The sequence below is a fragment of the Melozone crissalis genome, unplaced genomic scaffold (genome assembly GCF_028551555.1).
Source record: "Melozone crissalis strain CALT ecotype California unplaced genomic scaffold, PUWL_Pcris_2 ptg000004l_1, whole genome shotgun sequence".
Classification (NCBI taxonomy): Eukaryota; Metazoa; Chordata; class Aves; order Passeriformes; family Passerellidae; genus Melozone; species Melozone crissalis.
In genome coordinates this window covers 17,757,107-17,785,047 of record NW_026535782.1, presented here as the reverse complement: position 1 = coordinate 17,785,047, position 27,941 = coordinate 17,757,107, and the positions used below count along the sequence as shown (strand labels likewise).

Sequence of the window (27,941 nt, the reverse complement as noted above, 5' to 3'; positions counted from 1 at the left end):
CTAAGGGGAAAAAATGAGTTCTCCAGGTAGTTTCAGTGGAAATGTTTTGAATCACGTTTTTTGGTTTTGCTTTTTTTTTTTTTTTTAATTTCCAAATAAGTACCACTTTATAACACTTGACATTTTAGAAATAATTTTATAGGGAAAAATAATACAGATTAGCATCCTTCGGGTAGGTAGAATGTTTGTTTACATTTCATATGTTTAACTGTATTTGGCTGAGTTGGAATGAAAACATAAAATAAATGAAAACATCTTCTATTTTGATTGGTATACTGTCATCCCTGAGCCTGATCTGGTTGGTTGAGTAATAATTTCTTTGTTCTCTGATTTTCCTAAGAATGCAAATTAAAACCACTCATTTTTATTTGGCATTAAAACTGTACTCCTTTTTTTTTGTCAAAGGAGAGGTTTCTCCTTGAATTGTAAGTACAAAAAGTGTTTTTAATCTTCAATGAATATCCTTATTAATTCACTTTCAAGATAATCTGATGTTGATTTGTCAAATTTAATTACAGCTTCTGGTAACACTTGAAGTCTACTTGCTTTTACTTCAAATTGTAATACGAAAATGCAAATTGAATGATAATTTGCAAGGGAGTGGGCATTTTAGTTGAACACTCAAAGACAAGTTCCTTGTGGAAATGAGGCTATTGATGCAGTTTATGATTTTTCCTCTTCAAGCACTTCAAACAAATTAACTTTATTTCCTGCAGGATTTCATGTACATCCATAAATTCTAGTGAAGTCTTATATATGTACTTTCAGAATATTTTTTTTAATGTTTCAACTAAAAAAAAAAACAACCAACCCTGAAGTCTGAAATATAGCAAATACAAATCGAATAGGAGGGGATTTTGTTCATTCAATTGGACTTTTACCTAAAATTAGCAAAGAGTAACTGATTTCTTTCTAGGAATTGGTTGAATTTATTTACTTTTTTTTTTCTTTTTTTTTTTTTTTCTTTTTTTTTTTTACTTTTAGGCACTCCAGGCAGCAAGGCAGCTGCTTTTACAGCAACAGACAAGTGGACTGAAATCTCCTAAGGGCAGTGAGAAACAGAGACCGCTGCAGGTTAGTGAAGTCTCCTTGCTTTTGGGACCTTGATGTCAGGGAGGAGCGCGGAGCCGGCTGACGCGTGCGGGGTGTGTGGCTGTGCCTGTCCCCCAAGCCGTGCGCCTGCATATTCACATGCTGCTGCTTACTTCACAGGGAAAAACCACTGCAGGATGCAAAAGCCTTTTGTGGCTGTACATGCTTAAAAGGTCTGAGACTAGGTCTGAGTTCAGTAACTGTGTTACATTAATTCTTTATAGACATGTTACAGGTTTGGTATGTGATTTTTATATGTACATGGTTTAAGTTGTAAAAAACATGTTAAGACTAGGAGCAAAACAGTATCTGTGAAAAACACAGAGAAAAGCTAAATACCTCACAGTTAGTATGCCTAGGTGACAGAGAAGTGTTCAGAAACTTACCAACACAAGTGCATGAAATTATGAAAGCTGCTTCTGCCATTTTGGAAAAAAACATGTGTCATGAAATTTCACATTAGGATGTTGTTGGGTTTTAGATTATGAATGAGTAAACAAGAAGTTCTGCTATTGAATAGTTGTTTTAAATGCATTAGTAAAAAACATAAAAAGAGTTTTATTCCTAGAAAATTTTATCAGTATGGTATTTTTATGAGGTATTAATCATTTATTCTTAATGCAGAGTTCCATATCAAATTGCATTCTGCTGACAAAACTTGTTCTCTCTTGTATATAGACCAACATGGGTGCTTAACTGCTGAATTGCATTTTATTGCAGACAATTTTATTTTGTTCAGGAAATTAAAAAAGTATAAATCCTACCATTCTCTTCCTCACATCTGTTTTTCTGGGTGTGCATTAATTCTCTCAGGACTTCCCCTGTTTTCTGATGGAGTAGGGTGTTTTTATCTCATTTTTAGTTTTTGTCATGCATAATGGAGGACCCCAGGCACTAGAATGTATTTTTTTTCTCCACCAGGGAAATGTTGTGAAATTTGTTCACTTGTGCAGTTTCTGAATGTGATTCTCAGTCTCCTTTTCTTTGTGAAACTTGGTAGAGCAGTGTTGGACACAGCAAACAGTTCCACATTCCTGATCAGCTCTCTTCAAATACACTTCTAAGGTTTTATTTATTTGCTTAGAACCAAACAAGAATTTAGGAATATGGCTAAAGAAAATGGAAAAAAGAAAAACAGGACATGATGGCATCCTGCCATGCTGTAGTTGTAGTCCATTTCTGGCTAAGGCTGAGTCCTGGGACTCCCTCAAACTTCCCACTCTTCACCCTTGACTTTGCTTTGTAAGTGCAAATTCACATTTGCTTTGTATCAAATACCTTCTGCACTGAAGCCACATAAGAAGAGTAGACATAAAGGTAGAAGCTTATCAACTATGTGGGCTTTTTAAGTTTTTAAAGTGGAATTAGTGACCTTGAAGGGTTGAATCATGACAATGATTGATTCAATGAATATTGTGAAAGGGCTTCATTCTGCCAGCTCCTCATTCTGAAAGGTAACATGGGTTCTATAAAGAGTGTACAAGATCCATCTAGCCCTATGGTCTGTCTCTAAATTGGCCAGAACCAGGCACTAAGGAAAGTATATGAAAAAGGCATAAAGAGTGGCATTTTCCCAGTATATGTTTTCCATATTTTTTCTTACTTAAATCCTCCACCTTTTAAACCAACACAGTCCCAGAGCTACTTCTCTTTTCACATTCTCCACCCATCCACAAACTTTGTTTTCAAGGTTAAAGAAGTCTGGGGGTGCACTGTTTGTGGTAGGCGTTGTTGAAATGATAGAAAATGTTTGGAGGCAAAGAACCCAGAGGATGATGAGATGAAGAGAGGGAGTCTTGTGCTTTCATGCTTTTAAAACACTAACTATGGCCTGGTGCCCTTTAAATACTAGGGCTTGATGTGCTAGGGCTGTATCACTTGTTTCCCGGGAGGCATCAGCATCTCATGAGTCACACTTGAGAGGCAGGAAGAAGAAAATAAAGCAAATAATTTTATTTTCAGAAATTGTTACATGCTCCCTAAAGTCTAGATTATTGCTTATTTTCCAACTTTTTCTTTCATCATCACTGTGTACATAGTGTCTCTTACTGGCCTTGAATGCTTCATTTAGTTCATTTTTAAAGGAGAGGAAAGATGGAATTTGCTCCCAGACTTTGGTTTTATGTATCAAATGCCATATAAATTCAGGTATGAGCACAAGCTACATTTTAATTTTCTTCTTTAGTGAAAAGAATGTATAAAGGTTTTGGAAATGAGTCCTTTGAGCTTTTCTACTTCTGTCTCTTACTGTTCATTGTTCATCATGTAGCGGGAACTCACATTTTGATCATCATGTTGCCTGTTAGACCAAATACTGTCATAAAATTGTACAGAACTATTATTTTCTTCTGGCAAATTTAATGATAACTTTAGCCAAAATCTTCTAGCAGTAGAAATTGCTAAATTTGTATAAGCTTTATAAGACAAAATTGAAGGTTATAAGGCAAAACTATTTGTACTTGTGTTTGTGATTGAAAAAACAGACTTCTCCTAATATTTTAAAATACTTTTAAATTAGTGCATATCTAATTTCCTCCATTTCGGAACGTTTACTAATCTGCCAACTCTGGTTATGTTAGAATAGATTTATAAATCTAGTAAAAATGCAATAAAAACTTTAAAATTAGCTTACACATCTGCAAGCATATGTGGCTATTAGGTAAGCCTTGCCATGCATCTTGTGCTCTGTAGTTTGATGTAAAATATTCTATTGTTCCATGGGACAAAGAAGAAAAAAACTAGTATTTATTTTAGTGGCCATCTTTTTGGGGGGAAAGTAGCATATGGTGTTTTTATGTATGTTCTCTTTGTTGTTTCATAATGCATCAAGTATTTTAGTGACTTACAGCACCTACTAGCTAATCAGCAAGTTGAAAGCTGATTGAAGAAACCTTCAACTTTGCAAAAAGAGGGTGTTGGGTAAGTCGTCATGTTCTACTGTGCTTTACTGAGGGGATGGCTTTAGGGGAACTGCTGAAATTTTCCTAGAATAATTTGAGTGTCTTTTGTATCCTCATGAAAAGCCTTTACAAATGTACCACTAGCTATGTGATCTATTGTAAAAGTGCAGAAGTTTTTGTTTTAGTTTCTAGTGCAAAAGTTACATTTAACTAGTAGTTATCCTGTATTTTCAGAGACAGGAGGCTTATATTTAGATTGCGAGTTACAAGAATACCTGAAAAAATTGCTGTTTCAGATAGATGCTTGTCTTGATCTACTATTACTTTCATTTACATTTGTCTGGGTTTCACACTGCAGATGGCATAACCATTAGCATGTCTTATGTAAAACAGAAGAAGAAAAACATCCCTTTTGACAAGCTTGAGTACCAATTGTGGTAGTGATTTTACTTTCATGTATAGATATCCGAATAAATGTATTTGAAACATGTTTATATATGCCATTCATTACACTGATGCACCAATTGAATGGACCCAATCAGTACATACATTGATTAATGACACATTGCAAAATAGCTATTGAGGCTTTGTGATCAGAGTTGAGGGTAATGTTAACCTGAATATGATGAGATAATAGCATTTACTATTTTACTCTGCATCCAGTAAAATATTGCTGTAGTAAGATTAAGATTTTTGTAGTGCCATTTTTTGTTTCAGAATATTTTTCTTTTGTGTAGAATTGGTTATAATGGTAATCCACAGTGAAGCTTACTAATTGCTTTCAAGGATTTCTCTCCTTATCACCAAATTTCCATAGTAGGCATAACAGGAAAAAATGTCACCTTGGCTCTTAGAACATGTAGTTCCTTTTCCTAGGGCAGAAAGTCACTGTCCTTAGAGCCACTGAAGAACCTGGTATCATCTAGCATGAGTTTTAATACTGGCAGCTTTATTTTCATGTAACATTTACTGTCATGAGCAAGAGTTGGGGTTCTTTAAGAGCTGTGAGAGCACAAACATAACCCAAAGGTAAATGCTGTCAATTTTCTGCCATTCATGTACAGCATTGCAATTATTTCCCTTCCAGGTAGGCAGACTCTATGCTTAGACTAATCTGTCCATGATACACATACCGTTGTTGTCTGCATAGAATGGTGATATGCACAGTTATAATTCCATTTGTTTGCCTAGTTGTTTCTATTCCCAGTAATGTCTCTAAAGGAATAGTTTTTTTTCACAGAGTCAGACTGTGAACATTATGTCAATGAGAATAAACAGATAATTATCTTCAGCTTCATAGTTTTATATATCTACAATGAATTGGTTAGATATTTTTTCCTTCAGGCTAGGAGATTTATTGTTTCAACATCAGTACAAATGCATTCTATAAGAGGACGGCATGTCATGAAATCATGACTCCTGGAATCAAAGGGTTAAGCTCAGTGTGTACCAAGCCAGTTGTATAAATATCATGCTGTATGGAGTGTTGAGTTGTTATTGTAAGCTTTGTTTATTTAGCATAAGTACTTCACTGAAGTGTAATAATTTGATAAAATTTGGAAAATATGTACACTTAAGTTTAATTACTTAATTTTTATTTCATTGGTGAATACCATCAGAAGAACTGGGTTTTTTTTAAAATACAAAAATTTAGCATGAAAAGATATTCACCGTCTCTTTTAACCCACTCTCCTTGCTTTACTCTCTTCTAGTTTGGTCATCTCCCTTTGGATCTTCATATGGGCCTGAGTTTAAAATTCATTGCACATAATAAATAAGCAAACATATCATTAATATTGTAACCTTTAGTTACTTTTTTTAAACATATATAAGGACTTGATGAGAGATGAGAAATAGGGAATGTGGGAAAAAAGAAGCAAACCCCACTGCTTTTAAATTATATCCTCTGATTTAATGCACTTTGACTTCAACCGTGCATGCTTAATATCAGTCAAAAAGTGCCATTTTAAAAACAGAAAAAAAAATTGTTATGGTTGGAACTTAGAGAGTTTTCCTTGCATTACATTGAACAGAAATACAAATAAATCTAACTGGTTTAAAACTCTTTTTTCATAAACTGCATGTTACATATTTCTGTTTATCTAATGCATGCTGCTAAGCATAAGAAGAGGAGGATTTTGTACATGGTAGAAAACACTGATATAGAAAGATGCAAATGCATAATATGTAGTGTAAGGGGAGAGTAGTGATAAACAGTCTGTCTCCCTCTCGAGTATAATTCTAGAGGAAATGTGTGGCCTACATATAAGCAAACATTGAGGCTTGGGGTAAATTAAATTTGGAAGATAGCTGCTGGAAAATCATAAGTCCCATTTTCCCTTGTAAGTCTGTTCGGAGGAATATGCAGTTATCCTCTGACGTGCAGAAATTTGCATCAGTAATACCCCCTCTAAAGACAAGGATAACCCCAAGAGATGGAAAGAAGGCAAGGAGTTATTTTTACATAAGGTGTAGGGGGAAGGGAAAGGAGAAATATCCATGTTCAAGCTTATATGGTGTAGAAAATAGGAGTTCCATTAAGGAAGAGGTATAAATACAATAATAAAGGAAAAAACTCAAGACATTGTTTCTTTCTTTTACAGTGGAAGTGTCAGTGTCACAGACCTGCTGCGAAGTTCTTACTTATATAGATAGAACTTGCTCCAAAGACTTACATCCTGTTCTTGACAAGCTTTTCTACTCATGAAAACCCATATTTTGCATCTTGTTGCTGTAAAACCTTCTAATAACAGATTCACTTTAAATCACATTTTGGTCTGAAAACTTCCAGTATTAACATATACCTCTACTAAGAAAGTGGCACTAGTTAGTATGGTTTGCTTTTTAGTTTAAAGTATATCTGCATCACCTTGAGGTGTTATCTCTTACTGTCATTTTCAGGAGGATAAATAATTCCAGCTAACCTTATGTGTGATCTTTGTAACATGGGAAAATTTTAACTAGCACTTTTCTAACAGAATTTAGCACATAATAGATTCATCTGTATCTAATGGAGACAAAAAACCCACAAACAACTAGGTGATGCAGAGATCACCTCTTTATCCTGACAACATACTTGTAATATTATAAAATATTTTGGATTCAGAGGAAAGTATTATGCAAGTTCTGTTTACAGGCATTGAATGTGCAGAATACTAATTAGGATTATTATGTGATCAGCGATTTCAAGAGGCATTTTAATGTTGAACACATGTCTGTGCAGAATCTGATGTGCCAATCTGTTACTATGACTGTCCCAGGAATTATCACCTGCATCACTGGAATGTCTTTCCTTCCCCCTTTCTGTTTTGTTGCTTCTGGTACTTCTGGAGAAGTAGGAGTAGAGGGAGAACACACAGTCCAGTTCTTCATTCAGATTCAGAAGGACAAACCTTCAGAGAAGTGTCTAGCTTTTTTCAGAGCAACTTTTATATGGCAGGCCAGCAAACTCATCCTTCTCCCACAGCAGAATGTGCAGCCTGTCTGACACCAGGAAATAATGCTGTGTATGGGATGAGTGGACTGTTTTTTATATTCTGAACTATGGGAATCCCCAAGGACTGCAGAGAAGTTGATTTGCCTTCTTGAGCAGCTGGAAGGCTCTGTCCCCCTGCTGTCCCTCGCAGCACAGCAGCACACAGGGCTGTGACTGCTCCTCGTCGGGCTGTGTGAGTGGTCCCACTGCAGAGCTGCGAGCTGGAGGCTCCCTTGTGCCACTTCTCCAGGCTCTTGCAACAGGTTGGATCAGCCTCATTTTCTTACCAGCTGGCTCGTTGCCCAGAAAAGCTCATGAAGAGCTGAGAGGGAAAGTGTGAATGGTTCCCCACTCAGTGTGCAGCTCTGTTAATGGGTCTGCTCCCAGGCAGGGCCCTAATTATGCCAGTTGAGGATCACACCACTCAAGCAAGGCTCTCCTGATACTCTTGAATTTGAAAAACACATTAGTGTACGTTGATTTAGAAATTACCAAAGCAGAAAAAGCAACTAAACAATATATTCTATGAATGCTCTAGATGGGGGGTAGATATTTCAGAGCTTTTGCTAGTTAATTTGTTATTAAGGAAAGTCCCACCCACCCCACCCCCCCCAGCCAAAGGTTTTTTTTCATCAGGGAATTATAAAGTCAAGAAAATTTTTGGACAAAACAAAAGTTCTGTGACTAAACAGTGAAGGTTTTTCAGTTAATAGTAGCATAAGCAAGTTTGCATGTGAAATTTCAGTTTCTGTCCCTGGCCACTCCTGGCATTCCTTGAGCTGATTTCTTCACATACTTTTCAGATTAAGTTTGCTTTGTGAATTGAATTCTTTTCTTGACATATGCTAATTGTTAGACGTTATTTTATGATGTCATATTTGTCCAGTTGCTTTACCAAGCAAGCTGACTGGGGATGTGAGGAGCCAGCTAATCAGGAATCTGAATGTATGCCAAGATCAACATAGGTGTTAATTTTAGTTTGCCATCACTTGGGATATATACATGTAAAGCTGTGTTAAAAAGTGTTAAACTGATCCAAATGATCACACAGTATGCACTAATGCTACAGAAGAAAAGCATGTGTCCTGATGAAAAAGCAGTCACACAGTCTGGTGGAAAAGCATTTCAGCCCATCCTGTTGTGGAAGGATGTTAACAATTGCCACTTTGATGTTCTAGGTCTTTTTATGCCTTCTTATGCTGCTCATATTTTCTTGAGACAGACAGATGAAGTTCTTATGAAATAGAATTAATGGTGAAAAATTTACTAAACACTACTTCGGTGCTTTACTACTTGATTATGTGAAACTTTGAAAAGCAATTGTATAATAATGATATATACAAAAGGAACTGTACAGTGTTTCAGCAACATCGATATGCTTCAAGGATCTTACCAAGAACTTGAAGTATAAATGAAGAATGACATTTTCCCACAAGTATTCACAGTAAATCCATTTGTTCAATAAATATACTTTCTGTCTAATAGGAAAGACTGCTTCCACAGTATTGAGAAGAACCAATACAGTAACCCAACACATGAAAAAAATATCAAAATCAACTCTGTACTGGCAGAAGTGATTCCTAAATTGATGCTGCTGTAATTTAGTGTGCAGATATCTATGGACTTCATGCTTAGGAATAATCAAATTTCCAGATTCAAGTAACATATTTCTTAATAGAAGATTTAGGGTGAAATCATAGATAAAACAATGTATATTTCTGTTTTAAGAACAGAGTAGGACACCAAGAAAATGCTCGCTTTAAGAGCATAGTATCTGAAGGGAAATTAATAATGCAAATTCAGATGAAAATTATGATTGATGTTGCTGTATGCAGAAAAATATCTCTTGATTAGAAATGGCTGAAACCATACTATGAGTAAGGAAGAAAAAATGCCAAACTCTAAGCCTTCTGTGGTAAGAGGGGGCATGTACTTCACCCATGAAAAACAAAATAGGAAGATAGGATTTACAGGAGGGCTGGGCTGTTGCACAGGATTAATATCTTTCAATATTTAATTTAGCAAGTAAATTCTAATAAATGTTAGAAAATACAGCAAAAAGAAATATGGTCATTTGCTTAAGAACTGATAAAATTTTTTTTAGTCTTATGTCTATCAGCTAAATGAAAAAGGAAAAGAGAAGTTCATTGTATGATCATGAATGACCAGAGATAAAACATAGGTGAGAAAAATAAGATATTATCTTAAATTTAAAACCATGTTTCCAATTAAAATAGGGAAATACTAAGTTTCAGTTTTAAAAGAGATCTTTGAAATATCATCAGGATTAATGGAGATATGAAATCCACCTAGTTACTAGTGGCTTATTGGTATATTAGAAATGTACTCCGTATAGGTTTTGCTGAAAGATTCAGGATTCTAGTACTGATGCCCTGAATATCCAGGGGTGAAGGTGTCTCACTGTTCTGACTGTGACTGATCGCTTGGCATGCTTGCTCTACACCTACAGTGAGGTTGTGTAAATTCTGGATACATTTTTATGCCAAAAAAGTACTAGAAAGTTTCCTGCAGAAATGGTGAGTACAGGCTGAAACGTTGGGATTGCTCTGTGCAATTTGAGTCAAGAAGGAAACTTTAAGAGTGAAGAAATATTTGTCATATTTCTTTAAAAGAGTTTTAAATATGGTAGCGTGTAACTAAGGTAAGCATGAATGAACTATGGAAAATAAAGATTTCACTATGCAGAGAAAAGAGTTCTGGAACAATATTCTAGTAGAAGCACTGGAACCAAGAGCTACCACCCATACATTCTGCCTGCTTAAAGTTACAGCTTGACAACTTAGAGGGGGATTTACATGATTTGAATTAGAGTATTAAAACAAACTAAAACTCAGAAAATCTCTTCTAGTTTTGAAGTGTTGTGGTATTCTTTGTTGTCATTGTTTTCTTAAAAAAGGTAAAGACTCATTGAAGATATTCTAAAGGGATTGTAATGGCCTCTTAAAGTTTCAGAATTTACCTAAAGCATCCCAGAGAAAATGATAGTTCATTATTTTTCAGAAATAATTTTTATTTCCTGCATATTTACATCCTCTTGCATGAATAGAAAAGACTAAAGACTAGATAATAACTGACATTTAGTAAAATTCAGGTAGCATTCTAAAAATCCACACCATTTCATCTCTTTAAATTCCCTTTCAGTGACAGAAAATGAAAGATAAACCACCTGAAACCATTTTAGATATTTTAATCCTCATTTGTTAGGTTACAATAAAGCAATTCTGTGAGCACAATCTAAGTAGCTGTAGCTTTCCCATAATTAATACGTTCAAGACTTTTTTAGGCTGTTAGATACAAAAATGTATTGACATTTTTAATAGGAAGGCATTGATTCTAAAAGTAGTATGATTTTCATGGCAATAAATACACTGAAACAAGAGACAGAATTTATTAAAAATCCAACCAATTTGTAAAATATGTTTTCTTCCAAAAATATCCACTTCCAGAATGTTTTAGTCTTTATAGTGTTGAGCTGAATGTCTCATAGTACCTGAAAATAAAATTAATTAGTCTAACAACCCCCTTTTGAGATCATTATTATTGTGACCATTTTAAGGTCTTGCATATACTATGACCCAGTGAGTCTCAGCGTCAAGATTAAGAGAGGGGACTCTTTTCCACATTAAGTAAAGTCATGCTAATTTAGAATCCAAAAAATAGTTTCATCTAGAAATTTTTAGGGTTTTTTTTCTGGATGAGGAATACTTGGTTAAAGTTCCTTGAGTATTCAGTCATTGTAATTGGGCTGGTGGGGTAATGCAGTATTCAATTCATGGCTCTAGAAGCGAATAATTATAACTTTGTATATTATTCTTTAGAATATTTGTAGTTAAGAAACTTAAGTGCAATTGCATGAGCCTTAATAGCTTTAATAATAAGTGTCCATAGAGATGTATCACCAGCTGTTAAGTCTGCTTTCCTAATCCTCTGGGGTTTTGGTAACATTGCAAAGGTAAATTGTAGTAGTGAAACATGCCAATTGATTATAGGGGTTGAATTTTCAAGGTAAAATATTTATCTAAATTTGTTTGATTTATTGGATATTTTTGGTTTTTTGATTATAAATATAGTACGTTGCTAGAAGTGCTTTTAGAATTATTTGATAATACTTTGTTATATTTGGACTCACTTTTTGAAGTGAAAACTCCAAGTAATTTTAGTGATAGCTGTATTAGGACCCCTTCTTGTAGTTTAGGTGAGATCTAACATATCAGAGATGCTGTTGCACCACATGATTTACACAAAAATTGGTTCTCAATTAAACCTCTGTGAAATGGCAAAGATTTTAGGAGGAGCTCAAAAGCAGAATCCTTTTTCAGAGAAGAATCCTTGCTATTTAAGTCACTTTTCCCTCCCCTGTAAAACTGTCAACAGAAATTCTAAAAAGATTTTGAAACCTTTGTTTCACCCTGCAGATCATTTTATATTTTTCTTGTCTTTTCCTTGGTGTTTACACATCATTAGCGCAGAGCCTTTGGAATGGTGCCACAAAAATGGTGAATACCATTGTTCTTCCTCTCTTCATTCTGGGACATTTATTGTTGTGATTTTCATTTCAATACATATAAACTTTATAGTTTCACTAGTAATTACTAGTTTTAAATGTCTTTTACACAAGAAGGGTAGCTTTTATGGAATCATAATTCATTTGCTTTCTCTCCTAGAGAAAAAACTGAGAAACCTTTAGTTTTGACAAACACTGGTCTAGACACTTGGCTAGACTAGCAGTCCATGATCAAATATCCACTGGTTTTAAACTTAAAATGCATTAGATTTCATCTTCTGTATTGATCTCATTGTTAGGATGAAACTTTAATTTTCATCTTACTATTGTAGATACAAAAGCTTTGGGTTAGAGATTTGGGTCTGCTTGTATTATTAACTGTACAAAATGTTAATGTGGATCAGATACCCAGAGAGCATTCAGTGCATTCGGGCACTACTAACAGAGCGCAAGGAGGGAAGAGGAGCCACAGAGACCCACAGAGACATGCATCATCGACATGCCTTTTCAGGAGGAACTGAACAGCAGGCAGCTAGTTTATATTTGTACATGTCTGACTGTATTTCATGCCCAACTGTGTGAGCATAAGGAGTAGGTATATATTATTCACATTTTTAAGGGAATACCATAATCTGTTGGCTCAAGTTTCGAATATTCCTTGGTAAAGGAAAAGGAGATATTATCCATGCAGAGCCAAAGGTATCTCTGCTGTTTTATCATCCCTCCAGCTCTTGTAGTTCTTCTGAGGGTCCACAGGATCTAATTGTTCTCTATTTTGTGGAATAAAAGACATGAAATTAAGCTGGAAGGATGATGTAAGTTTTCAAGCAACATATATCCAAGTTTGGGAACACAATATTTGTCTGCCACTGTGCTTGTTCTCTTTGGGCACTGAGTGTTGACCACTGTTAAAAGCAGCCCAGTGGGCTAAAGGACAATTTTGTGTCATTCAGTTTGCCATTTTTCTGTCTTTCCCAGCAACATCTAGAAGCCAATATGTTTTTCTTCTGATGATGTGCTTTTGACCATTCAAGTCAACTTGACTTCCTTCCAAGAACAGTCTGTTTTCACCAGCAAACTTCATATTTCACAAACCATAGTCTGTTGAACTTCTCTTTTAGTCATGCTTTTCAGAGGAAAACCCCTAAAAATATCAAACCTTTCCCAGTTCAGCCTCTTAATGAACAGTTCTCTTTGTGACCCAATGCTGACATCAGGATGATGCAGTATGAATTTTACTAGCCATAACTACTTTCCATGCTGGTGAAAAGATTGGATTAATTCGATTAAGCTCAAGGAAAAGAGTTGGGCCCTCAAATGATTTCAAGCAACATAGCCACTTTCTAACACCACAGAGTGAATCAGATGCTCAATGTGTGTCATGCTCACTTGCTGACTTTCAGAAGTGATTATAATGGGGCCTTTGAAAAGAGAAAGGTACTACCTCAATTCCATTGGAAGTTCCATGGCACTTCCATGAGTTTGTGCCTCTGTTACAGCTTTGGCCATGCAGGCAGTGAAGCCCAGACCTCCAGGTTCCTGGTCCTACATACAGGACCTCAGTGTCTCTTCCACCATAAGGAAAAGGGATCTTCCCTTGTATGTCTTCAGTTCCCATACAAATAACCCAGTCAATAAAAAAGGAGAGAAATGGTGCTTGCATTCCTTAGAAGTGAAGGAAGCATTTAAAAAACCCTCTACAACACAATTCTTAAGGTAGGTTGCATTCTTTTGATGTGTCAGTCTATCATCTACTGTTCAGTTGGTGAAAACAACTATGAAACACAGTATCAAGGTAAGTTATAACCTAATTTTAACTTTATTGCAGGGTACAGTTCACATATAATCTCACATAAATTGCTGCTATGAAAATAGGCAAAATGAAATTCTGTTACTGACTGTCCCGTTCTGAAATAAGCTGAATTTCAATTTTGTAGGAAGTTAAAGAAGTGCTAAAAGAATGTGACAAAGAGTAACTTAGTGGCAGAACAGAGACTTAGCTTGAGAGAATATTTATGTCAATATGAAATTAAGGCATTTTTGTTGTATTTCAGGTATTTTGCTTGTTTCTGGGTATACTGCTTTCCTAATTAAAATATCAGGTATACATTTAAAAGCTGTTTGTTCAGTGTAAATCTTCCATATGTTTGGTGTCACAGAGAGCAATTTTACCCCCTGTGATTTTCTTATGGGTCTGAAAAAAACAGCAGTGAAATTGTACTAGAAGGTGGTGGCAATTAAAAAAAATATTTTGTGTTTCTGTTTTCCTAAGATCAGTGTCTATGTTTGTGCTCTCTGAGAGATCCAAGAGAGGCAAAAGTACTTGATATGGTTATGATAAAATGGCTCACCTTAAGTGTAAGACATATATGAAAGATTAGGGTAAGATCTTACACCTAGGAGGCCATTTATGATTTACATCTCTTACATTGAGGCTAATTTTAGATAAAAGATTGTGCCAGTTTTTCTGCTGAGCAACTCTCCCTAGTGTAGTCATCCATCCCACACTTCCTTTGATAAGTGTTTATCATTGTGAAAAAATATGAAGGGAACTGAAGACCTCCTCGGGAAGAGTGGCTGCTTTTGTACCCGTCATACAAAAGTGTGTGTACCAAACTCCATAGTGATTGCTTTCAAGAATTTTTTAAGTTTTAAAATCACAGTACAGTTCTGCATTTGAAATGAGGATAGATGAACAAATTGATGTAGGTATCATATTGTGTCATTTGATGTTCGTATCAGGTTTTTTAATTTAATGTTAAAAGATTTGCAATATGTTGGGCATATTATCTAGCTTCCATGTTATTACATTAGTAGAATTATTTTAAAATACATTCAGTGTGATTTTTGACTTTATTATTTGTTCTTTAGCAGAACCTTGATTTTTAGTGGTGTTTAACATCAGTCGGTGCTTTTCTTCCCAACATGGGTATTAAGGATGTGCAAACATTGGTTTAATGTGCACAAGCTGTTTAACTTTGATCTTTCTTATTTTCTTTTGTAAGTTTTGTGTGACACACATGGTGCCTCAAGATATAAATATTAGTTGACATGTCTATCTGGTTGGGTAGGACTACAGCAAATAGTGAATGCTTCCATTTTCTTCCACTACATCAGCACAGAGAGTTTCTGAGTTATTTGACTCAACATCAGGGATGTTTCTTAGTATGCTTAAAACCATGCTCAGCAAAGGCTGATGCAGTGTCTCATCCAGTCAACCTATAAAAAATGGTAAAATATGGAATTTGTTTTATTTCTTTCTAGCCTGGAGAGGCTAAGTATTCAGTGAGAAAAAGGAATAGGAAGAAATTTCCCAGTCCAGCATCCTGCTAAGTCACCTAGAAAGTACCAGACATCTGCATCAAAATAAATTGTTCCCAGGAGTTAGGCAGCATGGCATCTGTATCACATTGTAGAAATGCCTCTCCTTTACAAAATATTTTTTCCTTTTTGTTTGTTTTACAGCTAAATGATAGTTTAATATTTTATTAAAGATACATATCTTTAATGATAAAAATTCTCAAAATAATTTGGTTATATCTTTGCCCATTTTAATTTCTGATGACAGCTTACAGTGGTCCTACATATTGTCCAGACTGCTTGTCATTTGCCATTGCTGCAGTTCCCAGTTGCTGACAGTTAAGATCCCCACATGTTTGCTCTGTTAGTCTAGAACTGAAAAAGCATTTTCAACTCTCCTTGATGTGACAGCTTCAGGCAGATGCCATGCTCTTTTCTGCACTGAAAGAATCATCATAACATACAATGTTATCTCTACTACAGTATAATTTTTATATAAAAATTTTTACACTTTTTGATAGCCACCAGAGGAGCTGGCTTTCTGTTATAAAACACCTTTGTCTGGGTAATGTTTCAGTATCAGAATGGCTGAGATTGTTCAGAACTGGCCCTCCAGTTCATATTTATTTTGATGCTAAGAATTGTAGATCTACCACAGTATTTGATGATGGATCCCAGTCCAAATGGATATCCAATTCGAAATACTTGTTCTGAAACACAGAAGGGTCTCATCTGCTTTTAGTAAAACCATCAGTTTAGAGGTTGTAGGCAACACCCTCATAAGCAACACAGCATGGGTTATTTTTCCTGAGAAAGCTGTGGAAAGAAGAACCTTGTATGTCTACGCTGCTGATTATTCATTGAAAAAGAATTTACCATTAGTATTAATATTGAGCATTTTGCATTTGGCATTATCCTTCATGATCATTGCTGTATCAGGCATGTGTGATGTATTCAGTTATTTCCCACATGTGCTGCCTTTCCCTCATCTTTCTTTCAGTTTGACTCAGTTTAACATTACAGAATGGGGCCTAATGACAGTCAGAATGCATAGGAATAGAGTCAATGTCTTAAATTACTCAATTATTTCTTGTTTGTGTATCAAAAAGGAGCAGCATACATGTAGGAAGAATGTGTCGTTAGTGTGAACTGTCATTTTGAATTATCAGTCAACTGTGGTTTTGTTGTTCCTTTTATGCTGCTGGTACAAAACACAGTTTTCTAAATAGTGGAAAGCACTGATTTTGCAAGAAAGTGAAGTGGTGACCATTCAATCCTTTTTTGCTAAGAGCCATAAGGATTTCATTGGTACACTTTTATTGTGCTGGGTGGTGACTGCACATGTTTTTAACATATTTCACAGGAGGTGTATCTAGTACAATAAGCTGTAAAATATTAAATTTTTCTGTGCTGTTCATCTAGTCATGGAAATTAAATGTTCATTGTTATAGGAAACAGAGTAAAAAAAACCAAAACAAAACAGCAAAAAAGGCAATTGATCCTCTATATGTTATTGCTGATGAATAGAAATTGTCCAACCAAAAATATTTTTTCTGTGAGTTCATGTAAATTCAAAACAAACATACAAACAGAGGGAAAAAAAAAAAACTTGATGAAGAGGATTTGTGTGTTTGTGTGACTCAGTGGCATATTCAGATTATGTGGTGTGATTTGTTCTGCAGCTGCTTCAAATTAAGAACAGGTGGAGACTGGAGACTATGCAAATATTCATATTAATGTAATTGTCAAATTGGTGTGTTTATCACTGTGCCTTTAAAGAGTAGGCCATACTCTTATTTTACATGTAAATGAGCTTTAGTCTTGAGAGCTACTATTGGATAATGAGCTTGAAAAGGAGAAATTTCCAGCATATGGTGAAACCTTTCTAAAATGTGACATTTTCTTGTGTAGCAATTTATTTTATATATATTGTAAAAGCATATTGTAATCTGCTCTGTTTTCTTTAGAAAAATATATCCATGGTGCAATTTTAAAATCTAACTCAAAGAAGGAATGAACTAATATTTTTTTCTTTTTTTTTTTTGACTTTGCGTAAACCTTTAGTAAGACAACTTTTTATCTTCTTCAACCATTTACTGTATATTTACAAACCTTCAGAGATTTTAGGCCTGATTCACTTAAATCTTTAAAAAGTATACATGGGAGAGAAAATGTGTTTAAAAAGGATTTTATTTTGCAAGACCAACTCTGTTTAAACAATCATAAACTGGGTCTCTGAGTTAAATATATGTTTTTAACCATTATTTGCCTCATGTTCCTAGTATGCATAGATATATAAATGTTCAGCTGGCTTTTGTGTTCTTTTTAGATCAGAGAGATTTAGTATCAAAGGATGTCCAAAATGAAGAAATGATGGGAAATTTTTATTTTTTTGTAGTATGGCCCTAGTTAACAAAAGTTACCCAGTTTAAAAATCAAAGACCACTATGAATCTATGTATTAGTGTATTTTCTTTCTTATATCTTTTGCATATGATGTGGAATAATAGTAATTTATATTCTGTTAATAGAAAACACTAGGTACTTGGGGTTTGTATATGTCTGCAGATACAGGACAATTTTATATATGCTGTCAGGGAGGGAGGTCACATATCTGAATCTGAGGTTTATGTGCTGTGTGGGATTCTTTGGACTGGGAATTTGGGCCAAGCAGTTGAGAAAACCCATGTGTCTCAGGAAGCAGAGGCTGAGGGCACTGGCTTCCAACAGCTGACCACTGGGTGAACGAGACTAGAACAAGGTCTTCCTGCTTTTCTGAATCCTATGGCTATGGCTCAGGTGGGTTTCCTATTTATTTGCAAGAACAAAAAGAAAATTCAGTTTTGATTTCTGGATATGTTTCAGCAAAAAAAGTAAAATCTATAGTTACTGGGTTCCATGCAGAACCCAATAGCATCAAATTTCTTACTATTTATTATCATCAAAGCACAACTGGTAACTTGTGTGAACAACCTAAAAGGTAGGTGCAAGAAGTTTAAAGAAAAAAATTCGTAATTTATGAGAGGTATGTTTTTCTAAAGCATCCCTCAAGAAGAATAACTCTATGTTTAAGAAGTGGCTTCATCCTGTAGCAAATTATTTAAAATTGCATTTATTTCCATGGTGCTTAACTGGTAACTGTTTGCTTCACAGCCTGTTTGCTTCTTATGAAATCTTTCATTCACTTATTAGAATGCTCTTAATGGAATACAAACTATTTAAGAAAGAAAAGATTTGCAGGAACTTCATTACGTATGCAGAAGATGGTAAAGCTTTTCTTTAGGGTTAGCTTGGCTGTATCACTTTACAGTACAACTGTCAACCAGATAAAACAGCAACCTCCTTTTCTAATTGATTTGAATTATATGCATCATTTCAGTAGGATGTTATTGTGGGGCTCATTATCTTTGCATTCTGAAAAGTTTTTACTTCTGCTTGACTGCTTGCTGTTGGAGGTGTTTGCATGCAGAAATGTCATTCATGCTATGCAATATGGGTACCTTCCAGGATCACTTAGAACTCACCAATATTATGCTTCTATCTCAGAAATCACCAGAGTTATGCTTCTGTCTCAGAAATAAAGATGCAACTTGGACAAAGACAGTGTGGACTTGGACATTTCTGCACAAAGACAGTGTGCATTAGGGAACTGTGTGATTCTGTCGCCCATGTAGAGACTGCTTTAAAACAGATGGCCCAAGCCATCTTGGCTCTAAGTTCTCACAGAGTTCTATGGAAAGTCTTTTGAGATTAGGAAAAAAAAGCCTGAATACATGAGCAACTAATAGCGATTTAAAAATAAAACAAAAAAGTGCCTTTCAGTGACCCTCATCACTAATATTTTTTTAATACTTCTTGTATATAGAATATCAGCAATTTCCTGGGCCCCACAATAAATCATATAAGTAAAACTGGATCTGGGCATATTTGCATCCCATTTATATCATTGTAGTTGCCTAAGTCAGGACCACTGCTGTTTACATGCACAGGTCATGGTGTTTGTTTTCTGTTGGAGACAAATTTTGGGTTCAGAAAGGGATGACATTTTGCTTTTTTGAGATTGGCATTGACAAGAGGTGGCATAAATTGAGGTTCACAGACTGGTAGTTGCCTCAACATATGCATTACCATTTAATTAGTCTTGCTCACATGTGCAGAATTAAATCATTCACTGACTTGGAATCAGGATAATTCTGATGCCCAGCTAAGACTGGTGTGGGCCCTTTTAGTCTCCTTTGCAGCTGAAAATAGTCCATCTCCTCATGTAACCTATAAATACTCCTGAGCAGATTCTCTGATGTTGTTAAGAATCACCTGGCAAATGAGACATTAGTAACACTTTTGATTACTGTTGCACTTTTCTTGTAGCATATGATAGCTGTGGTACTTGACGAAAATTTATCAGTGGTAGTAACGCCTAAGGAAATGTGTAATGGGCATTTCATGGACCTTTGTGTAGCATATCTTCATTGACTAGGGAGCTAGACCCCACCACAGCATTGATCTAACAGTCCTAGAGGGGAATTGAATTTTGAACCCCTGAAAAATGAACTGTAGACATATATATTTGCTTAAAATTAAAACAAAGGATGTAGTGTAAAGTGAGATAACTTGATAATTCATTATGCCTTATGGAAATCTGCTGATTATGAGGTGTACAGCATGCATACATATCTATAAATACAGATGAATAGGTTTTCTTTCTTTCTGGAATAACAATATACGTGTTATCACTTTCTTTAGTGTTTATTTTCTTTATCAACTCAGGAAATAAGATAAAACATTTTGTTTGTGTGAGAGATGATATTTTCATTCAGTTCAAGATTTTCCTGTGCCTACATTCAGTTAACATCTCCAGCTTCTGTCTTATTAAAGGATCACTATCTTGTAATCCTTTCATCTTCTTTGCATTGCTACTCTTCTTCTGTAAAGGAGAAAAAAAATACTGAGAGAAAGAGAAAGTGATCTGCCCAAGCTCAGGCCACTGTCCCTCCATGCATTAGTCAGCAAAATCACTTGTGTAGCAAAAGACTGATTGCCCATCTTTGGACTCAACAGCTGAAGCTTTACAGCTGGAAATTTGAAAATGCTGTTACAAGTTTATGTGCTAGGCAACTTCATCTACTAGGGTGATACTCATGGAGTAGGGTGAGCCACCATTACCCTATAAAGAACACGCACTTCAAAGTCATACACAGGATCACAGATTTGTTCTTTAAAATCTGTTTTCTCTTGAGAGAACATGTTACTTCATTCCTTTTCTTTCCCCCATTCAGGAGTTTAATTTTAGGGCCAGACTTTCAGTTAAGTTGAGTACCCAGGACTCCATCAACATAAGTATAAGCTGCAGCTGCTTGACACCTCTACAAATGAAACCAAGAAATGTTTAGCAAAATTAATGGCTACAAGTTAAGCTTAAAAAAGGATGTTTTTCTTCATAGACTCCATCAGATTTTGTTAATATTTATTAGGCGTTATTTATCTTTTTTGATATACATAGAGTTATAGGGGTTTTTTGTTTTGTTTTTTTTTTTCATTTGTATTGTATTCTTTGAGTTAATTACTAATTTTTGAGGAGGCCGGTGGATATTTTGCCAAATTGTTCTAAAATTATGTGTGGTGTTTTGATTTTAACCAAAGTTACAGCTGCAGAGCTGTAAAGCAGTCAGTTTTCCTTATTATGACTAGTTCTACAACTTGTACTGTTTTAAATTGCCTGCAATTAGCATATTTCAACCTTATTTTTAGGTTTAAATTGCAGTGTGAGAGTGTGCTCTCCTCTTAGCTAATTAGTGCTATCAAGGAACAGTAGGTTACCTCATTAGTACCATGTGCATTTAATTAAAGAAGAGAAAATTGGAGTTAACCTCATAGTTAATATTTTCACAGAGTGCTACAATGCCAACACCTTCAATTGGAGTCACACCCCTGTGTATCTAATTATTCACTGGTGCCATATAAGGTTAGCAAGGATACCACCATGCTGTTGACAAAATAATTTAGATGGAAATCTGTTTGCTGCTTTCTGAAATGAAACTCCAGTTAGAGCAGATTATTTTTATTTAAGTGTGTTGGAGTCACAAAATATTTTTATTGTCTTCCTATCCTCTCTGTTGTGTTCACACCAAAATCTAGGAAAGGCCCAGAGCACATGAGGCACTTAATCTCAAGCAAGTGGTCTCTGATCTTCATCCATAGCAGTCTGAATATAACCACTTTATTTTGGCTACAAGTATTGCAGAAACCAGTAGAGTTATATTGTACTCATGGAAAGAATAATAGACAAATGGGACCAGAATGAAGGTACCTGCCCTTTGCAAATGTGCTCAGAATTTCTTATGGCTTGCTTTGCTTTCCAATTTTCTTTTCCACCATGCTACTTCACAGTTCTAAAGGGCACAATCTATTGTGGAGATTAGAGCCTTCAGCTCCTTTAGGTTTCAGTGAAGTTGAATGTGCTTATTGTTTGTACTCTCATGTCTGTTTACCCACAAAACAAAATTATTTTGATATATAGCATAGTATGTATTTTTAAAAAAGAAAATAAAAGGGATTTTTTTTCCTTAATGAATTTGTGATACTAGTGGCTGGGCTTACAGTTTCCAGTCTGTGGTTACATGAAGTAAATCTGAGTTCTGTGTTTCAGTTTTGAATCAGCAAGCTGTACTGGATGCCCAGAACTTAAATCTCTTACAACATCCATATAGTGCTGATTTAACAAGCTCCTGAGATATTCTTATTTTTAATATATGAATATTCGCATTACCGGTGTGAAAAAGAGTTGCATGTGTCCTGAAGTGTTTTAACAGTTAAAGTTCATCACCTTTTTCCCTTTGCTTGTCTAAAATTGAACAGCTCAGCACTCACAGAGCCACATACTCACCAAGTGGATTTCTCTTCTGAATTTCCTTGTCCAGTGCTGCTAATATGAAAAATAATTTTGAGCAAACTATTCTGTGATTCAGTTTTCCCATCTGTAAAATGGAAATACCATTACTTCATGCATGAAGATGATTCAAGGGCAAATAATTGTTTTTTGCACAATACTCAAGTACAAAACCACCTTATACAAGAGTATATCAGTACCAGATCAACTTCACATGAAGTGCATTTAATTATTGTATTGGTGGGATTATAACTGAATCCTTGAAGGAGGGGTTTTTCAGAAGTCTTCGTACTAAATCAAGTACTTTTTTCTCTGTTCTTTCAGATTATCTGTCTCAAGTGCTTATATTGGCACATACATGGGTGCTTTAAATAGTCACTTTACAAGCTTGCTTAATGCCAACCACTTTGACATTTAGCACTGCTGTTCAAATGAAAATAATAGCTGACCTTTTTAAATTTGGGGTTTTTTTTATTATTTTATAGTGAAGTAGAAAAGAGGCTCTTCAAACATTGGTACTTTCCCATATTAGCTTTCCAAACTGCTGAGCCTTCCGGATCTATAGTAAGTTGAAAGGAATCCAATGGCAGGGTGGAACTCTGAGTTGGTCAGTTTGACAATTGGATGAAGTTTCCATGTGAAAATAAATGAACTCAGTATTCACTTAGCTAATTTGTGTTTTATATATTGCTGCTGGAAAAATGTGGAATTACATGATAGATCCATTTATTGGTTTTGCCCTGTATATTTATTTTTTTTAATATGATATGCTCTTTAATTGTCAAGGTGCATTTGAAAAATGCAGAAATTAAACAACTGTTTTCTGCGACCTGTAAGGAAGAGTTCAGATTACAAAAAAAGTTTTTAGACATAAAAGAATAACGAGTTTTCATTCCTCCATTCATGTTTCAAGGAAAAACTACATAAAAGCATGCCATCAGTGTAAGTTGTTAGCCTGACATCTACCACAATCTCTGTGTAATGTGTTGTGAAATAGGGACTAGTTTCACTTGTATTGGAGAGAAACTGCAGCTCAAATTACAGCCCTTGGTGGTATCATTGCCATCTCTTTGAAATATCTTGTTCAGCTCCATCAAAAATAACCAGGTAATAAAGACAAGGTCTACGTGGTGAATAAGCAATGACTTGTGTTGGGTTTTGGTTTAGAACCTCAGAGTCTCGGCATATCTAGTGGCTGGACCTTCTTATAAAACATCCACACAAACGTGTGAAGCACAGATCAAACTAGGAATGAAATTTAATATACTCACTTCCAAAATCTGCATGAAAAAACATCTAAAACAGAGCTTTTATCTGGACAACTTGTCAGAGAATCCAAATCATTATTGGCAGCATCTTTGATGGACTGCTACCAGTTTGGTGTTCCCCATCTCTAATAATATTTGGTGGAGTAAGGACTTTAATGTGTAAATCATTAAGTGATAAAGAGGTACCTTTTAACCCAAAATATCTACATATATACTTCAATTACATTGTCTAATATTACTAGTAATTATAGCTGCTACATTCTCTAAGTTTTTGTCTAGAATTGTGATCTTTTTTTCCTTTTCAGTGCTTGCTAATAAACTTAATAATAAGGTCACAGTTTGGTTTGGGGTTTTTTTGGGTTTTGGGTTGGTGCGGTTCTTTTGGGTGGTTTGTTTTTTGTGGGGTTTTTTTTTGCTATGGTTTGATTTTAATTCCTACAGCTTCTTTTTTCAAGTTTATTTTTTGGTCATGTGGTTTTCCCAGGGAATGTATTATTTATTTTATTGGACTTAGTCACTTTGGCACCATTTGAACTGACAGAATATAAAGTAAACAAATGGTGTTTTTCTGAGGAAAGTGACGGATAAGCAGGGAGAAATATTTATAGATCAGTCAAAGTTCTTTATTGGTATATTCAAAAGATGAGAAAGAAGTATTCCAAGATAAAACAACATGAGCTCTGTGTTTATGTAAAGTATCCTACATTATGTGTCAGCTTGGGTAAGGAAAGTACATATAACACAATTGTAAAATTGTCACTTCTTGTTTTGTTCTGTCTCCCTGTGTAACTGCAGAGCTATGAATGTCTCTACCTCTTGAATTTTCTTTGCTGTATTAAGTTTCTTACAAGGAAATTTATTTTTTTTAAATCACCCTCGACTTCTACAAAATTTAATTTACAACTGCATAAAGGAAATTACTGTAGTTTAGGCAGTCAAGCATTTCAACAGATCCCTAGAAATGTACAAAGGAAAGAATGATTATCAGTCCTGAATTGTGGATTAAGAGGATCATACTACACAGAGTACTGTCTAAAACTAGCAATTTAATAGAAAATGTGGATGTTCATGTGAAGAATGTCTCTGAGGTTAAAGATAGCATTTAAAACATGAATTTTTTTATTATTATTTGGTGGAAGATTTGCCTAGAGATGCTTTTGTTCTGAATATTTTTATCGAACATGACAAGCACAGCTTCATTGGTAGTGTTAGAGACATTCTTTACATGTTCTGGTTTTAGTATTTTGCCAGGTTTTGGTTTTCTTAATTTTTTGTAGAAGGGGAAATTCCATTAAAAAAGAAGAATTCTCATTTTGGACTGCAGAAAATGTATTGAAAATGTCCATGAACTCCCTTCAGTGTCATTGTGTAACAATGCACAAATAAGCTGTAATTCAGGAAGTATACATTTGCATTTATATAAAGAGAAGTTTGTAAAAATTGCAAGGTAAGTGAGGTTTCTGTGGTTCTAGAATATATTCTTCATACACAATTCTTTGTGCCTTTGTTTCTTCATAAAGGCACTACTTTTTGAGTCTTTTTGAGAACAGATTTTCTTCTTTGAAGTTTGCAAAGGGAGGAAAGGGATACTTTTAAGAACTTCATATGTGTGTTCTTGTCCTGTAAACTTAGGTAATACTTTTGCACAAGATTCTTGGCAAACCATTTAGTGGACAAAATGAGCACAGAGTTTCTTTAATTCTGCCTTTTTAGGCCCAGGGACGACCTAATCCATTATTTCAAATGTCACCTCTGTGTTAGCTCACAATATATCTCAGGTAAGGCATATCACACTGTGCAAAAGTTTTTGTCAGCATTTCATTTTGTGTAAGTACAATATTTGAGAACAGTTTCCCTGAACAGCCAGCTCAAGCATAGACTGCAACAACAAAAAATTCAATGGAGTGCTTTTCCAGAGGCATTCTCCCTCCTGCTGCAAATAAAAATCATCACTTGATGGCAAAGTGATTTTTTTTTCTCTCAAATGCACTTTATTGTCAGCAATGTAATTTATATCAAGCAAGCAGTGAAATTTATCCATTTATTGCATCTGAAGATTATTTTTGTATCCAACATGAACATTTATTCATGTTTTGGTCTTTTGTATACAGCTACATTACTTTGATTATTAGAACCTTACCTAAAAATATATGTTGCTAAATTATAGCTAGTTTTACTAGTTACTTAATAAATTTTTTTCTTCTTTTCATTATGATCTATGGCTGAATATCTGGTGTGTTGGTTTGGTTTTTTTTCCCTTCTTTTTAATTGTTGTGGAAACAAACAAATGTATTAATAGAAGCAGATTAAGAAGGAGCATTTGGTATGTTATTGATAGGAGATCTCTATAGAATACCTGAAGAATATATAGAATTCTATATTCTATCAAGAATACCTGAAGGGAGATATCTGAGGATAACCTTTTCTCATATAAAGTAACTTTTCTTCAACTTGCAATATCAGCTGAAAACAGGAAACCATATCTACACTTGTAGGCATCTGAACCTCTCTACATCCTCGTGTGGTACAAACATGCCTTAGTGTTGTCAATCACATCATGTGGATTAATAAAACGCAAATACTGTCCAATATATCATGAAAAGAGTGAATGGGACTTGGCTGTTCTAAAATTTAAAATAATAATCAGATTAATATTTCTAAAAAAAATGAAGACATTGCAGTATAATGAAGGTTTTAATGAATACATTTATGTTTCATGTGTTTTTAATTTCCATAGCTTTTCTGGATGAAACTCAATCACTGTTCTTTTGCTTTGTTTTAATATAGAATAAATCAGTATATGTAGTTTAAACTTACAGAATGTGATAATGTGTAGCCTTTACTCAGGTAATATTCAGTGTTATGTTGTCTTGAAACCATATTGCTGAACAGGCTGATAGCTAAGAGTACACAGAGAAGAATGTGTTGAGCCACATGCCTCCTGTGAACTTTGACGGGAAATTGCCCACTCTCTCCATTTATTGTTTTGAAATGGTTCCCCAACAAGTTAAGACAGCAAAGTGATTTTAGAAAAATATAGGCTGGAAACAATATAAGTTGTTGTCTAAGAGGTGGCTTTGAATGCCAGCTAATACCCTGAAATGTTTTACTTACAAAATAAGCTGTGATTGTTACAGTAAAATATCAAGAATATTAGCATTCAGGTTCAAAACATAATGCAGTAAGACATTATAAACATAATAACATAATTCAAAACATAAAGTAGTAAGACAAGTAGTAAGATTAAACAAAACCAGTATTGATCAGAAAAAAAAAAAAAAGTTACATACTAATCTGCACAGGATTTAGATTTTTCCTTAGTTATTTTATGAATCACAGATTTTTCAACATCTGCAAGATCCATTATAAGTCCCCTAAATGATACTGCTTTCCACACCTAGAAAACATAGAAGTGTTTATGGGTTTATATAGATCCTTTGTTTTTGTCACTAGGCTTTTGCTCATTCTTGGAACGCTTTAGAGCCATTTGAATTTTATTTACAATTTACTCTGAAATTAGCTCTGCATTCTGCACAATGCACTTTTCATTAGCTCTTGTTTATGCTTAACATGGTCGTGAACTTTACCATGGGCTTGATTGACCTGTTGGTTGGTTTTTGTTGGGACCTATTTCCACCATTGTTATCCAATTCTTAGTATTTCTGAGTACAAAATAGCAGTCACAAAAAAACCCCAAAAATCTAAAAAATATCTCAGAATTTGTGTTATTACTGATCCCACATTTTTTTTCAGCTGCATTAGAATAGCTTTGATGTAGCACTAGGAAATAACAAACAAATAAAGCTGGGTGATGTCTTAGAGCAGTTGTATAGATTTTAAACATTTTCACATGCCATTGGCAAAGCAATAAATACATATTGCCCTTGACTGTCCAAAAAAAGAGCTGTAATTCAGTTCCTGTTCTTAACAGTTCATGTATTTCTTGATCACTAAGCAGAACACTAAAAATCTGTTTGAGAAGTATTTAAATAAGTGTTTACACAAAAGTGAGAGTTGTTAGGTTGCACCAAGTACCTTGCCAGCTCCATAATCCAAACACCATACATACATCAGTAACTGTTTTGGAGACATTTAAATAGTATTTCTCTCAGATGGGGCTGGTAGAACAGCTCTGTTCTGTACTTTGAAATGGAAACTTTTAGCTCCAAGGATCACTGGCAACTTACTTCTGTTGTCTGCTGAGAAACTAACACTTCATACTGAGCAGTCAACAAGAAACAAAGTCTGTCTTCTTTTATGCATAACCTGTTCACCCACTGCAGGATGAAGGTGGCTTTTCACAGCAAGTGTCCAAGGACAGAGTCTTGGATATGGCAGGTTCTCTCACTTTTTATCACTCAGTTTTTTAGCTGATGTGGCAGTGCCACTAATTAATAGTAGCAGATTTTGTCAACTGTATCATTCTGCTGGACTTCTTTTATATTTAAGAAGACTAAATTATTTCTACTGTGATGAAGGAATTGCCACAAAAAAGA

The 27,941-nt window shown here is 34.9% G+C and overlaps 1 protein-coding gene across 5 annotated transcripts in view; it reads left to right on the top strand.

The window, feature by feature from the left end:
- The window catches only part of FOXP2 (forkhead box P2), a 398,888-nt gene that overhangs the window by 279,500 nt on the left and 91,447 nt on the right, over window positions 1-27,941 (top strand). For all 5 annotated transcript variants that reach the window (XM_054272498.1, XM_054272517.1, XM_054272526.1 and 2 more), the window contains one exon: window positions 985-1,074. In XM_054272498.1, the coding sequence (XP_054128473.1) occupies window positions 985-1,074 (90 nt within the window). The remainder of the gene's footprint in view (window positions 1-984; window positions 1,075-27,941) is intronic.